Source organism: Podarcis gaigeae, assembly GCF_964106915.1.
Source record: "Podarcis gaigeae genome assembly, chromosome: 5".
In the NCBI taxonomy this organism is placed as follows: domain Eukaryota; kingdom Metazoa; phylum Chordata; class Lepidosauria; order Squamata; family Lacertidae; genus Podarcis; species Podarcis gaigeae.
Window position 1 is genome coordinate 71,608,041 of NC_139681.1, and position 13,885 is coordinate 71,621,925.

The following is a 13,885-nucleotide window of genomic DNA, read 5'->3' on the forward strand; positions in this document are numbered from 1 at the left end:
AAATGAAGCAGTTACTGGATGAAAACAACTCTGTACGGGACTTCCTGCTTTGCAGTGAACCCGGTAGGTCATCTTCTTGGGTGCTCCAGTACCCGGGAGGGGTCCCAGATGGAGATTAATGCGGGGTGGAAAGGGGCATGTCTCCCCTAACCTTTCGAGGGTATCGAAAGGGCACAAACCGTGGTTGTCCGTTAATGCCTTTTTTGTTGTTTGTGAGCAGGGTAGGAAATCCCTGTCTCCCAGATGAAAAGTTAAGGGCACTGGGCTCAATGGCTCCGTCCAAGGACAGCCCCAACCAGCTACCATGGTGAGCTGCAGAATACCTTTGAATTCAGACATAATTGGCGAGTGAAGAGGCACCCCCAACCCCAAAAAGATCCTGATTTATGCTGCAGGAGAAAATAATCTGTTTGGAAAGGTTTGGAAAGAATGAAAGATGCTAAATTCTTCTTTGCTTGAACGGTGGAAGGAGGGGAGGAAAGGCATTATTTTAAGACATATTTCATTTCTCGGGATCTATGTTATCCACCATCCCAAAAGTAATGGAATGCAAAGTTTTCGGGAAGAGTGGACTTTAAAGATACCTCTTTGCGATGGATTTATTTTATAATGAAGGACTTTGCCTGAAAGGAAGAGGAGAGTAACAACCTTGAGGGACTTTTGAGGGATTTTGACCACCCCTTGGAACTTTGTATTGTGAAATAAAAATAGTAAAGAAGAAAAGATTGGTAAGAACTAGACTGACTGTCTGTTAAGCACTCAGAAGAGAATAAGCTGTGGAGTTGGATGTAATGGAACTGAGGATCTGCAGGATGGAGTGCAGGAAGATTTATTAGTTTAGGGGGGAGGATGGAGAGGAGATATGGATTTTGTTGAGATTACATCAACCCACCCCTCTTGGAGGAAATAGGAACAGTGAAAGGGATAGGACGGACCACAGTGTATACCACCTTGACAGTTTCAGAGACTTTCAGACAGAGAAGAAAAGATATGGATTATGTTTATTTATTAATGATTTATTAATGAGCTGGTTGTATGTAAAAATTCAGATTACATTTGGCGAAATGTGAAGGGTGGGTGATCCTGGGAAATTGGCAGTGTTAGAGGGGGGAATATGTGTGTGTGTGTGTGTGTGTGTGTGTGTGGATTTCATTTTCACCCTCTGCACACAGCACCAGTGAGGCTTGAGTTGTTTATTACTGGGACAGTAATGTTCAAGGCCACGTTAGAGAGGAATGTGTGTCTGTTGTCTGGGAGGAAGCAAGATCTGTCTTTCTCAGGAAAAGTGTTACTCAAGAGGTATCAGAAGGAAATGTTTCAAAATTGATGAATGGCTATTATACATAGATAAAAGAGGATTTACTGTACTTGACTATTTTGAGGACAGGTTATAGCCATGTGGACACGGGTGGCACTGTGGATAAAACCTCAGTGCCTAGGACTTGCCAATCGCATGTTCGGCGGTTCGAATCCCCGCAGCGGGGTGCGCTCCCGTCGCTTGGTCCTAGCGCCTGCCAACCTAGCAGTTCGAAAGCACGTCAAAGTGCAAGTAGATAAATAGGGACCGCTTACTAGTGGGAAGGTAAACGGCGTTTCCGTGTGCGGCTCTGGCTCGCCAGAGTAGCTTCGTCACGCTGGCCACGTGACCCGGAAGTGTCTGCGGACAGCGCTGGCTCCCGGCCTCTAGAGTGAGATGAGCGCACAACCCTAGAGTCTGTCAAGACTGGCCCATACGGGCGGGGGTACCTTTACCTTTACCTTTATAGCCATGTACAAAAGCCACAGCAGAAATTGGTAATGGAACAGGTGATGTGTAGGGAGAAGGGGGTGAATGGATTTTGAAATGATAGTTGAAAAAATTATTTCATTGGGAGCAGAAAAAGAGGGAGGAAAATAGAGGAGACATCAGGGTGGGTAGAAAGTCAGCTTTTAAATTTGTATTAATTTGTATTAATTTGGTGACAATTTGTTAAAAATTATGGAAAAGCAATAAAAATAATTGGCAAAAAAAGAAAAAAACACCTTTGTACTTCCATTTAGTCAATATACCTGATAAAACACTCCTCCATGAAATGCATCTATATATCTTTAATTCCTACACATTTCCCTTGCTTCAACTGAAATTAATTCCATTCAGCACTACAATCAAGCGGCCATAAAGTTTGTTAATGCAGCAAACATCTCTCCAGTTTTCCCAAAGAGCTTTGCTGGAAACCCACTTTGGCATGCAACTGACTAATGTGAAAACCATTCCATGTAATGTGGTTGTTTTGGCACTCATCTCTTCTGTGCAAACAAAACCATTGATGCAAAGGAGTTAATCAACACAGCCAAGCAATGATTCCTTACCTCCTGTATTCTGTGACGAGTTTCATTAAGTCATCCGTTGAAATTTTGCTACTTTCTTGCCTGAACAAAGGTGAGAACCGGGAATCTCTGTCAATATTTCCCTGATTATCTTTAAAGACTGGTCTGTAACAAAGGGGAAACAATATATTAAATGAAAACCAAGCTTTTGTTAATTATTTCTAGGGATGCATGAGTTCCTTCCTTTGCCACTGAGTTCTACTTTCAAGCTTTCTTTTTATTAATTCCATCTTTTTTTAAAAAAATCCCCAAACCTAAAAGTAAACAATTTATCTGGAGGTTTTCAGCAATACGTCAGTCAGATTGTGGCGTGGGCATTGAAATCCAAGTAGTTCAATAATATTCACACCACACACCAGATTTCTGGCAGCACTTAGGATAATATCAAGGAGGTACCTCCATTCTTGTTGCGGGTACAAGTCTATGCATATTTACCTGGGAATAAACTAGGGTGACCAGAGCACCTTTAATGGTGGAGCAGATGAGGGAATTGATGCCTTCTCATGCTACACTTAAAGGTGAAGGAGTCCTGTCCTCTTACACTTTTTGGCCACCTTGGAATAAACCTCACAGAAGAGAGTGAGACTGACTTCTGAAGATGCAGCCACAGGGCTGCATAATAAACAAACAAACAAACAAACAAACAATTATATAGTTATTCCCCAGCCACTCTGGGCGGCTCCCAACAGAATATTAAAAACACAATAAAACATCAAAAACTTCTCTAAACAGGGCTGCCTTCATACGTCTTCTAAAAGTCAGATACAGTGGTACCTCAGGTTACATATGCTTCAGTTTACAGATGCTTCAGGTTACAGACTCCGCTAACCCAGAAATAGTACCTCGGGTTAAGAACTTTGCTTCAGGATGAGAACAGAAATCATGCTCCGGCGGCATGGCAGCAGCAGGAGGCCCCATTAGCTAAAGTGGTGCTTCAGGTTAAGAACAGTTTCAGGTTAAGAACGGACCTCCGGAACGAATTAAGTTCTTAACTCAAGGTACCACTGTAGTTGTTTATTTCCTTGACATCTGATGGGAGGGCGTTCCACAGGGCGGGCGCCAATACTGAGAAGACCCTCTGCCTGGTTCCCTGTAACCTCACTTCTCGCACTGAGGGAACCACCAGAAGGCCAGCGGCGTTGGACTTCAGTGTCCGAGTTGAACGATGGTGGTGGAGACGCTCCTTCAGATATACTGGACCAAGGCCATTTTGGGCTTTAAAGGTCAGCACCAACACTATCAATCATATATAGAAATTCTGTACCATTGCCATGCCATGACAGAAAGTGTTGGGAATCAGGATGTTTTTCTAGGATGCAGCTTTAAAGAAGGGCTGAGCAAGCTTAAGAGCTCCAGGATCTACTTTGTATTTACTACAGTTCCAAGGTAAGTATAAAATAGTGGCTCAGGGAGGGTGTAGACAGAAGCTGAAGGGGCTGTCAATGACTGAATCAATGCTGAGGGGGACACCTGCTGTTTGTTGCCTGGGAAGACTGAGCTCACATGAAAGTCTACTCCCCATTTCACCTTAAGTTTTCTCACTTCAGCAGCCTTATTTGGGGGTACAGTGGAGTTGGGAGACTTTGGATTCTTGCTGTTGTTAAGCAACCGTAGGCACATGCATACAAATAAACTGGCTTCTTTTGAACTCTATGCGCAACATCTCTCCCTCCCTATTCCTTTCCTGACAGCTCTCTGTTCCCCCTTGGGATGAGGGATCATTATCCTTGATCTTCCCACTCTCCACATTTTGTCTTATCTTTTTGATATCTCTTCTGTAGAAGATGCAGTTGTCCCCATCTTGAAAAAACAGCATGCTTTTTTTATTAAAAAGAACAAGGTAAGCCAATGTGAAAATTATTCTCTAGAAAGGAAACATGGGCTAAGGATAAGATGATAAGAGTGACTTTCCACTGAAGCTCCCAGGAAGGGTCTACTTTTCTGAATATGCATAAAGTTTATGATATAATTGTGACAGTCGGCTTTTATGTCTTTTTATTCTATTTCTTCTTTTCTCTCTTGCCTTTTTCTCTCTTCCTTTTTATTTCTTATTTTGGTTCTCCTTTATCATCCCCCCCCCCCAGACTAGTTTGGCTTTTATTGTATTTTATGTTGAAAATTTTTCAATTTTTAAAAATCTTTTTCTTTATTTTTTTTTAAAAGAGTGAGTTTGCACCCAGAGAACTGATAAGTTTAGGTTCTGATGCTTCACCTCTTAGTTTTAAGCCCTTCCTTCATAAGATATACAGGTTCAGATTCTCCACCACTGGATATTGGGGAAGCAGTTGGTTAGGTAGATATAGAATCAGACATAAAGGATACTTCTAATATTACAAGTCATTGAGATATTCTACATATTGGATTCTAAAATGGTCTGGTAATATTTGGTGCTCCAGATGTTGTTCAGTTCCCACTCCTATCAGCCCTAGCCATCATGCCCAGTAGCCGTGGGATGATGAGAGCTGTCATTCACTAACATCTGGAGGGCCACATTTCCCCCCACTTTTTTGAAAATAATAGAATAATAGAATGGAAGGAAGGCTATATGGAAAATATTTTGTGGGAAATGAGGTCTCCAAGTACAAATCCTATTTGCAAACTCTGGCAGCTGTGGTAGAAATATGAGAAAGGGAGACTGACTTCTCACATTGTAATTCTAATGTGTGCTGCAATTATTGTCTCTTGGGAAAGTGTACAGGGCAACAACCCAAATTCCAGGACACAGAAACTTCTGTTGTGACAAAGGGCAGTTTTAGTGGCCAGCTTGAGATACTGTCAGATTAGGAGTGACTCAAGAGTAAAGATTACATTATGGCTGTATGTGCCTGCTTTAAATTATAATAGCACAAAGTCAAATATAAAAATCCACATTAAATGGGACTAGTACTATAGCCAGAAATTAAAGAAATGGAAATCACATTCACAGTCCAAGATTTCTGCTTTTCATCATAGCCGAGCCACATTTTGCACAGCATGTTGTATGTGTCTAGTGGAAATATCTATTTATAGCCTTGTGCAATTACTAGGGCAAATTCCACTTTGTGAGCCTAAAACGTGGATAAATCTACGAACTCCAGAAACTTTACTTTGGTTATGTGAAGGGACTATTGATCCACAATTACCAGCCGTGCTAAAGCTATCCTGTGCTTTAATTTAAATGCTGCTTTTGCAGTCTGTGAGCTACCTGTATATGGATTGGTACCTTATCTGTCCAGTAACATATAAGAGCAGGAATTAAATGGGATGAGTGTGAGATGCAGTTACTTGTCAAGTCAATGCCACTCACTGGACCACTCTATTTCAAACTAACGTGCAATTTAAAATAGTGAAATGAAATTCCGCCCAGCCTTGAAAAGCACAGCAAGGTGAAACAGGAAGTGGGAGAGAGAATCATGTCCCCAACTTCCTTTTTCTGCTCTGTGTAGTTTTTAAAGTTCAGATCAGCAGCTGAACAGAAAGTGGAGTGACCAAGAGGGTAGGAGGGAAAGGGGAACAGACCAGAAGACTGAGGAAGGGAAAGCAGAATCACCAGAACGGAGAAAGGGGTATGTCACAGGAGTCCGGAATAGAGAGAGAGCGAGCGAGAGAATGGTATTTAGAGGGTGAAGGAAGACACACATCCACATATACATATACTGGTCCAGTGAAATGGATCCTCCCTACCCAAAACCACCAATGAGTCACCCATTGAGCTTCACGGCTGAGTGGGGATTTGAACTCTGTTCTCTGCTCTCCTAGTCCAACCCTCTAACCACTACCCTACACTGGCTCTCTTCATTTGCTTGCCCTGGAGAACTATACCAATTCATAGTCCTCTATATAGGGGTAGTGCTGTTGTTGTGCCTTGCCAGTTCCTTTCGCAGCCTCTGTTGGTATGATCAATCACTGAAAATGACATTTACAAAGGCAGCTACATACCGTACAGACCAGGCAAAGGGCATCCGGTATTTCCCCAACTTGCCGCAGAATTGCTTGTTGGATTTTAACACTCTCTGGGCCCACTAGGGAAAAGAAACCACAAATTAATAATTCCTATAAAGAAACTATCTGAAATCCCATAAACATACTGTAAATGTTACCCTGCTGGATGATCACTTGAAGTTTTAATTATTCACAAGGAAAGAGTGACACGAAAGCTGCACATTTCAAGCACTTGTTGATTCTTCCAACCAATGGTCTGCCATAAAATTGGAGGAAGCTCATTTGTCCATCGGGCCCGACCCACTTGCCAGTGCAGGATAATACAGAGCAAGAGCATCTTCAAGAAGTGGCTGTCTATCCCCCTGCTTGAAGGTCTCCAGAGAAGGGCAGCCTGCCACCGCTCTATGTAACTGGTACCATTATGTTGGTTTCATCAATGGACCTAGCTGAGTTATGGGAGGGGAGGGATTTGTAACCATCAGTACCATAGCCCAGCAGGTTCAATTACTTAGCTATCAGATACTCAGACAATGAGAAACAAGCAGAAGCAGATTGTTCATACAACTGAAAATCCACCGTGGTGCTATGGATTGCTGAAGCAAGTTCTGAGGAGGCTTCTCAGTACAATGTTCAACCTGACCCCTGGGTTGCGAAAGGCATTCCATCTTTCGATCACATTACCTTGTTAGAGTCTGGATTCCTTATATAAGGTTCTGCACTGGTGGCAATATTTCCCATGAGCACCTTTTCAATCTTTGCCACCAAAACTATTTCGGAATGAGGGTTACTTATGGAGAAAACAGCCTGTGGAGACAAGAGGCGAAATTCACTAAGACAGAAGAAGTCCCAATATGTGAGAGAAATGTTTAAATAACTAAAGGCTTCCATGAGCCAAGCCCAGCTCTTGGCTGCAAGGGCAGGGGCTATTATACTACTGAGCCTAGCAAGTCACACTGAGAGCCTTTTCAGCTAAAGAACAGAAAAAAGTTATAAATAAATAACTATAATTTTCTGCTTTAAGTAGTCAAAAGCAAATGCCTGTGGAACTAGTGAAGTTTTGGGTACCTGTTTTGGGTACTTCAGCCATTCTTCTGGAAACCCCTTGACCTGTGGTTCCTCATCTTTGGTGCCAGCAGACTCAATAGTACCATTTTCCAATGAGGGTGAAGGACCTGACATCATCTGTCTAACCAGAGTATGGTTTAGATCCACGTGAAAATCAGCAGAGAGCTTCCTGCTGTCCCGTATATCAAAAAGAGCCACACTGACAAAGAAAGGCTCAATCTGGAGGCAAAGAGTGGGAACGAAGAGTGAAAAATCAGAATAATAGCAGGCTAAAGGTACAAGGTTGACAGTGCAATCCTAGGCATTGTAACTCAGATCAAGTGGCATAAGGCATGGGACTGAGAAGCAGCAATAAGTGACTTCAACTCTCACCATGAAGAAGAATTGGCCCCATTCATCTCTGAGGAAGGGCCATAGGTTAGTGACAGAACTTCTGCTTTGCATGTAGAAGGTCTCAGGTTTAATCCCTGGCATTGCCAGGCAGCGGCAGAGCAAGCCAATTGGGCTCCTGAGACGGCACATGTGCCTTGCACCCAGGGCTGGGGCCAGCCGCCCATGGGACGGGTCTAGATGGGGCGGGATGCTCCGCGGGGCCTCAAAAGAGTCTGCCTGCTTCCTTCCACTCAGTTGCCCTACAGCTGATGGGGAGGTGGCGCGTGGACTGTTTGGGGCAGGTTGGAGCTTGCGGGCGCCCAAGCCACCACGTCACTCCCAAGAGGGGGTCAGCATTTTGTCACCCCCCTCAGTGGTGACACCTGGGGTGCCCCACTCCTACCGCACGCCCTTCCTCTGCCCCTGTCGCCAGGTAGGCCAGGGAATGCTCCCTGTCTGAAACCCTGGAAAGCCACTGCCAGTCTCATCATACTGAACTAAACGATTGGAAACAGTATTAGGAAGTTTCCTCTGTTGAATTCAGGCAACTTCTTTCCAGAGGAGTCTATATAGGTCTATATAAGCCCTACACTGCAATTCTATACATGTTTATATGGATCATTGTACTCAATGTAGGGCTGCCATGCATCCGGAATTTCCTGGACATAGTCTGAATTCGTCTGTCAAAATTGGCATCAGGGCGGAATTTTTGGAAAGCGGCTGAAAGGTCTGAAAAAACCTGGGCGTATAGCAGCCCATATAGGAAGTGTTGATTTTTTGGCAATTACCTAACAAATAGGTAAAAAAAAAAACCTTCTTTTTTTGGGGGGGGGAGGGAGACTTTGCAAAAAAACCTCAACAACTTTTGTGTCTGGATTTTCACTTTGTGAAATATGGCAATCCTAACTCTATGGGACTTACTTTTGAGTAGGCATGGGCAGAATTGCATTGTTAATCAGCTTAACAAGCAACATTTTTGCTAATTAATGCACCGGGGTAAGTTTTAATTGGGAAGGCTAAGTTGTATTTTGTTTGAGACTACATCGGGTCTGTAACTGATAAAAGTAACTAAAAAGAAAATGCTTATCATGCTGTTTTCCTCTAAGTTTTTAAAGAGTTGGAGCCAGTAAATGAAATCTGGTTTACATTTGAACTAGGAATCCTTGTTTCAAGCTAACACTGGTCAGTTTTAACAAGGCAACTTCAAACAAAAAATTTTGAAGCTGGCATACTGAAGGAACCAGACTCTGAAACCTGAGTTCCTGGCTTGAATGTAATGCTAAACTCAGATTTTTTTAAAATGGGAAAGAAACCTGGCAGTCCTCCTGGTCACAGAGGATGGGGAGACGAGTGTGCAAGCCCACATTTCATTCATGCTCATTTAAGTTCATCCACATAGCACTAAACCATGGTTTAGTGTTATGTGCGACCCAAGCAAATGTGTGCATTTTCCTTTTAAATTACTTTGGCTGTTGTTTGTTCGATGATATGCTTTCAGCTAGGTTTATAAAATGTGTTTCTATCAATTTCTGCAATTTCTATCGACCTGTCCCAACCCATTGACTAAGACTCCATATGATAGTTGCTTGCTCTCCACTTTTTGGAAATCCTGCATTAGCAAATAAATAAAATAAAAGCAATTATGCACTCGCCCCATTCTCACTACAGCTATGATTTCACCAGCATTTTCATCCTGCCAAAAAAGTATTGACGGGCATGTGCAAAATAAACACTGCTGATGTCATCTGCTAATGAAAGAAATCAATGTCTTCTCCAAAAACCACAGAAATTGCATTGTCAGAACCTACTGACACAGGCCCTTCAACCTGCCCTCTGTAACATAGACACTGGCAAAAATCTGATGCTCCTGAACTGGTATTTTGTAATTTATTCCAAGGCAGCTTTTATTTAGTTTCTAATTTCAACAGATACATTATATTTTGGACTTCTGCAACAGTTATTTTTTATTTTGTCATTTTGATGTAAAAATTAGAAACAGTTTTCTGGAGAAATGTTAAATTTAATCCAGTATAAGCTGGTCATGTTTAAGTTCCATTGAAAGCTGTAGCAAACTTGTCCCATTGTTTTCAATAGGAGTAAGGCATGAGTAGCTTAGCCTGGGTCCAACCCATGGGCTGCAATTCTGCATTCTATTCCATGTGCAGTGAGATGAGTTCTATTTCAGCTTATAGACTGCTCCAAGGTCCCTCATCAGACAGCAGACACTGATCCTTGCTCCCAAGGCCCCATGCCCCAAATTACATTACATAAAAGTGAATAGGTAAAGACACACAAACTCATTTATTTGTATAAGGTTTGATCTAAAGCCTGATGCAGCCAGCTTTTGTACTGATTAAGGTCAGGTAGTTGCAAGCCCCTATTAATATGGATATTAAAATGAAAAAGAGGCTTAGTATCATATTTTTATTTCTTTATCTTAAATCTAGAAGGAAACTGTGTTTCAAAAATATGTGTACATTCAGTGTTGTTTATATAAATTGATTTATATAACATCACCACTCTTTATAGACAAATAACAGCAAAATAAAAATGCAGAATAAAACCGGCTGTTTTTACCAAATCCCCATGAAAGCAACAGGCTTCAGAAGGGATTTGAATCACTCTCTTGAGGAAACAAAGCAGTGGCTTCATTCACACGCAACACTGGCCATAAATCATGGCTACAGAAACTGCACCCGTGCAACACAGTTCAATGTCTCTGCTTTGCTGCTCCTTTCTTAGAGCGGGGAAATGAACCACATAGCACATCTGGCTTAGTATTATGTGGGAACCAGGGCTCATGGGTTGTTTCTCCCCAACAGGGCCAGCAAAAGACACTACGCAGCCTGAGACTGGCACAGCTATCCTTTTCTGCCTCCCTACCACTTCCTCTTTCCTCTCTCATTGCCACCACCTTCTCCTCCCTCCTCTCTCGCTCCTACTCCATATTCCTCTTCTGGCCTGATCAGCCACAGGTGCTTCTACCTTCATACCTTCACTCTGAGGAAAGAGCGGGGGGGGGGAGAGCCAGTGTGGTGTAGTGGTTAAGAGTGGTAGTCTCGTAATCTGGGGAACCGGGTTCGCATCTCCGCTCCTCCACATGCAGCTGCTGGGTGACCTTGGGCCAGTCACACTTCTTTGAAGTCTCTCAGCCTCACTCACCTCAGAGTGTGTTTGTTGTGGGGGAGGAAGGGAAAGGAGAATGTTAGCCGCTTTGAGACTCCTTAAAGGGAGTGAAAGGCGGGATATCAAATCCAAACTCTTCTTCTTCTTCTTCTCCCCCAGAGCAAGGCATTGTGGGTAAGGTCACCAAGAGATTGCCTGGCACTTTAAAGTACAGCTCAAAAATGCATTCACAAATTTCTTTTGTTCTTTGTTCTGCAGATTTGTTCTGCAGATTTCTCCAAGAAGCTCAAGGTGGTGAACGCGGTTCTGCCACTCCTCATTTCATCCCCACAAGAACCCTGTGAGGTGGGTTATGCGGAGAGCCAGTGACTGGCCCAACATTACCAAGTGAGCTTCCTGGCTAAGTGGGGATTTGAACCCTGGTCTCCCAGGTACCAGCTTGACCCTCTAACCATTAGCACTTGTTTGCATGTGATGCTAAGCCAGCAATTCCACTATTTGTTTTTTCCAGTCCAGGAAGGGCAGAGCAAAGTGCAGACTGCTTGAACTGTATGTACCAGCATGCAGCTCATGGAAAGGCCAATGTCCCTATGCTTTACTGGCCAATATTGCACCTGACCATGGCCAGTGTCTTGATATAAGCCCCCCTACCTCTGCTTAAGACTTACATTGGTGACTGGGTCACTTTCATTATCAGAAACACAAGCCTGAAGATTCAGATTAAGGGATTTGCATGTTATCATGATTCGCTTGGCATCCTTTTCCTGAAAAGGCTTGAGCAATGAATCTGCTGCTGGAAATTCCTTTCTTTGAGGATTCAAGGCCTGGAATAAAGACACTGGGATAATTAGCTGATTGAAGTCAGTATACAGAATTTATAGGAAAAACAGACTTTTCTGGGAAATAGTTGTAAGATCAGAGATCCAGTGACAGACAGCATAAAATCCATTTCTTTACAAGCTACTTTTTGAAGAAAGACAGTATGTGGGACACTCCTGATAGTTCCAATGCCCTCATAATTGTTATGGATGGTGGCCCAGGAGGGAGTTTTCTCTGTGGCAGCCCTTAAATTGTAATTGATTGAGTTTACTTCTATGCCATTTTCCCACAATGAGCTATGCCCAAAGCAGTTTACAGCAAACATTCAAAACACTGAAATACAGAGCATTAGAAATACGTGCAACTATACAAAATACAGAGCAGCGTCAGTAAACTGTGGAACGCCCTCCACACAGAGCTGCATTTAGCATTTTCATTACACAACTTCCATTGTATGTTGATTATAAGGCTCTTTATTCTGACCCTGGACATTTAAGTTGTTTTTTTTTTTTTTGCGGAACCCACCCTTTCCACTTTGTTTAATTTATACTCTGCAGCTTTTGCTTAGCAGTGTTTTAACTTGTCTTTATAATTGTATATAAACTGTTCTACTTGTTTTCAATTGTATGCGTGTATTACTGTAATCTGCCCTTGGACCTTATAATGAACAGTAGGCAAGAAATCATATAAATCAAAGCAATAATAAATAATAAAGGCAAAACAGTGAGAATGACACAGCTGTCTCCCCAGTGGACATGCTGGTCACTTTTAGCTTTCTCTCACCTAACAATATAAAGCAACAAAGAATAATACTTACAGCAATATCAGGATCTAGGGAGAATAGATTCAACCTATCCATATTTCGAGATCCTCTGACAGTTTCTTCTGTTTCAGTGAGGTACTGCAACAACAACAACAACAACAACATCCTCTTATTCTACAGGTAAACATCATATTAGCTCAAATTGCTTCATGTCAGGGTTTCAAATCTGACCCACAAAGCTATCTCCCCCTTCCCTGCAACACACACACACACACACACACACACACACACACACATTCAAATTTATAATTTGTGTCACTTTTTGTTTCTGGTATTTCTCCCTCTTTTTGAATGTTAGCCTGCAAAGCAAACCCAGGTGGGAAATCTACATTTAATCTGGGGCAGAATCTCCAAAACATTCAAGAATATCACATTCAGATAATCCTGTCTTATTTTGAGTAATTCATTTAACCTAATTATCAATTATGTTTAATTTCATCCAATAGTGTTGTTTGTAATTAAAATACATACTTATTTCCAGTGCTGTAGCAAATTATTTCAGATGCACCGGTACCACATTATAAATTATAATTATAAATTTGCCAGCAGCAAAGTAACAAACACCAAGCTAAAAATCCATAAACAGTAAGTGGCAAGGCAACTCTTCAAAATCTGACACTATGTATGCAAATTGTTGTAAGAGAGTCAAATTTACATTCACGTGCTCTGATTTGGAAAAACCTCAAGCTGTTCGGATAAATATTTTCCAAACCAGTTTTTTTTTTTTTTTTGCTTTAATTGTAAACTCACTTTAATCATGAAGCCGAAATGATTTCAGTTTTGCTTCCTGCCATCTACAAGACTCCTTGTTGTTAACAATGAAAAAAATATCATGAAGCACCAGTATTAATGTGGCAGCATGTACTGTGAAGTAAATTTAACAGGTGCATTCTGCTATGCCTCATATTTCTCCCAGTACTATTTAAAAACTTTACAACTGAGGTTAACCACATAAATGGCTCCATAGCGGCTAAGATGCCTTTAGAATGGCTTGTGGACAAAGTCATCTGTCACAATGTCTCCAGCAAGCCAAATCTACACCCATTTTGCACCCGGTACTATGCTAAAATGATACATCTTTAGATGGCAGCTGTTACCAGCAAAACCTATTCCCTCCTATCAAAAAAGGTTAGATTTGGAGGAGCAATTTTACTAAATGGTTGAATTTACTTCAACAAGGCCTAGTGATGGAGACCAACTTGGATGCTTTGAAAGGGGATTAGACAGATTTGCAGTCAAGATGGCTAGTTTCTACCTCCACTGTCACAGCCAGCATATCTCGGAATACCAGCTGGGAATCACAAGTAAGGAGAATGTTGTTGCACTCAGGTCCTGCTATTAGGGTTCCCAGAGGCATCTAGTTGGCCACTGTGAGAAAAGGATGCTGGACTA

The 13,885-nt window shown here is 42.1% G+C and overlaps 1 protein-coding gene across 22 annotated transcripts in view; it reads right to left on the minus strand.

Moving 5' to 3' along the window:
- DOCK10 (dedicator of cytokinesis 10) overlaps positions 1 to 13,885 on the minus strand; it is a 201,776-nt gene that overhangs the window by 67,838 nt on the left and 120,053 nt on the right. For all 22 annotated transcript variants that reach the window (XR_014565112.1, XM_083742009.1, XM_083742008.1 and 19 more), the window contains 6 exons: positions 12,488 to 12,571; positions 11,520 to 11,675; positions 7,354 to 7,572; positions 6,970 to 7,092; positions 6,286 to 6,368; positions 2,350 to 2,472 (listed from right to left, as the gene is read on the minus strand). Coding sequence is in view for 21 of the 22 variants with exons in the window: in XM_083742009.1 (XP_083598135.1) it covers positions 2,350 to 2,472; positions 6,286 to 6,368; positions 6,970 to 7,092; positions 7,354 to 7,572; positions 11,520 to 11,675; positions 12,488 to 12,571 (788 nt within the window). In the remaining variant the exon portion in view is untranslated. The remainder of the gene's footprint in view (positions 1 to 2,349; positions 2,473 to 6,285; positions 6,369 to 6,969; positions 7,093 to 7,353; positions 7,573 to 11,519; positions 11,676 to 12,487; positions 12,572 to 13,885) is intronic.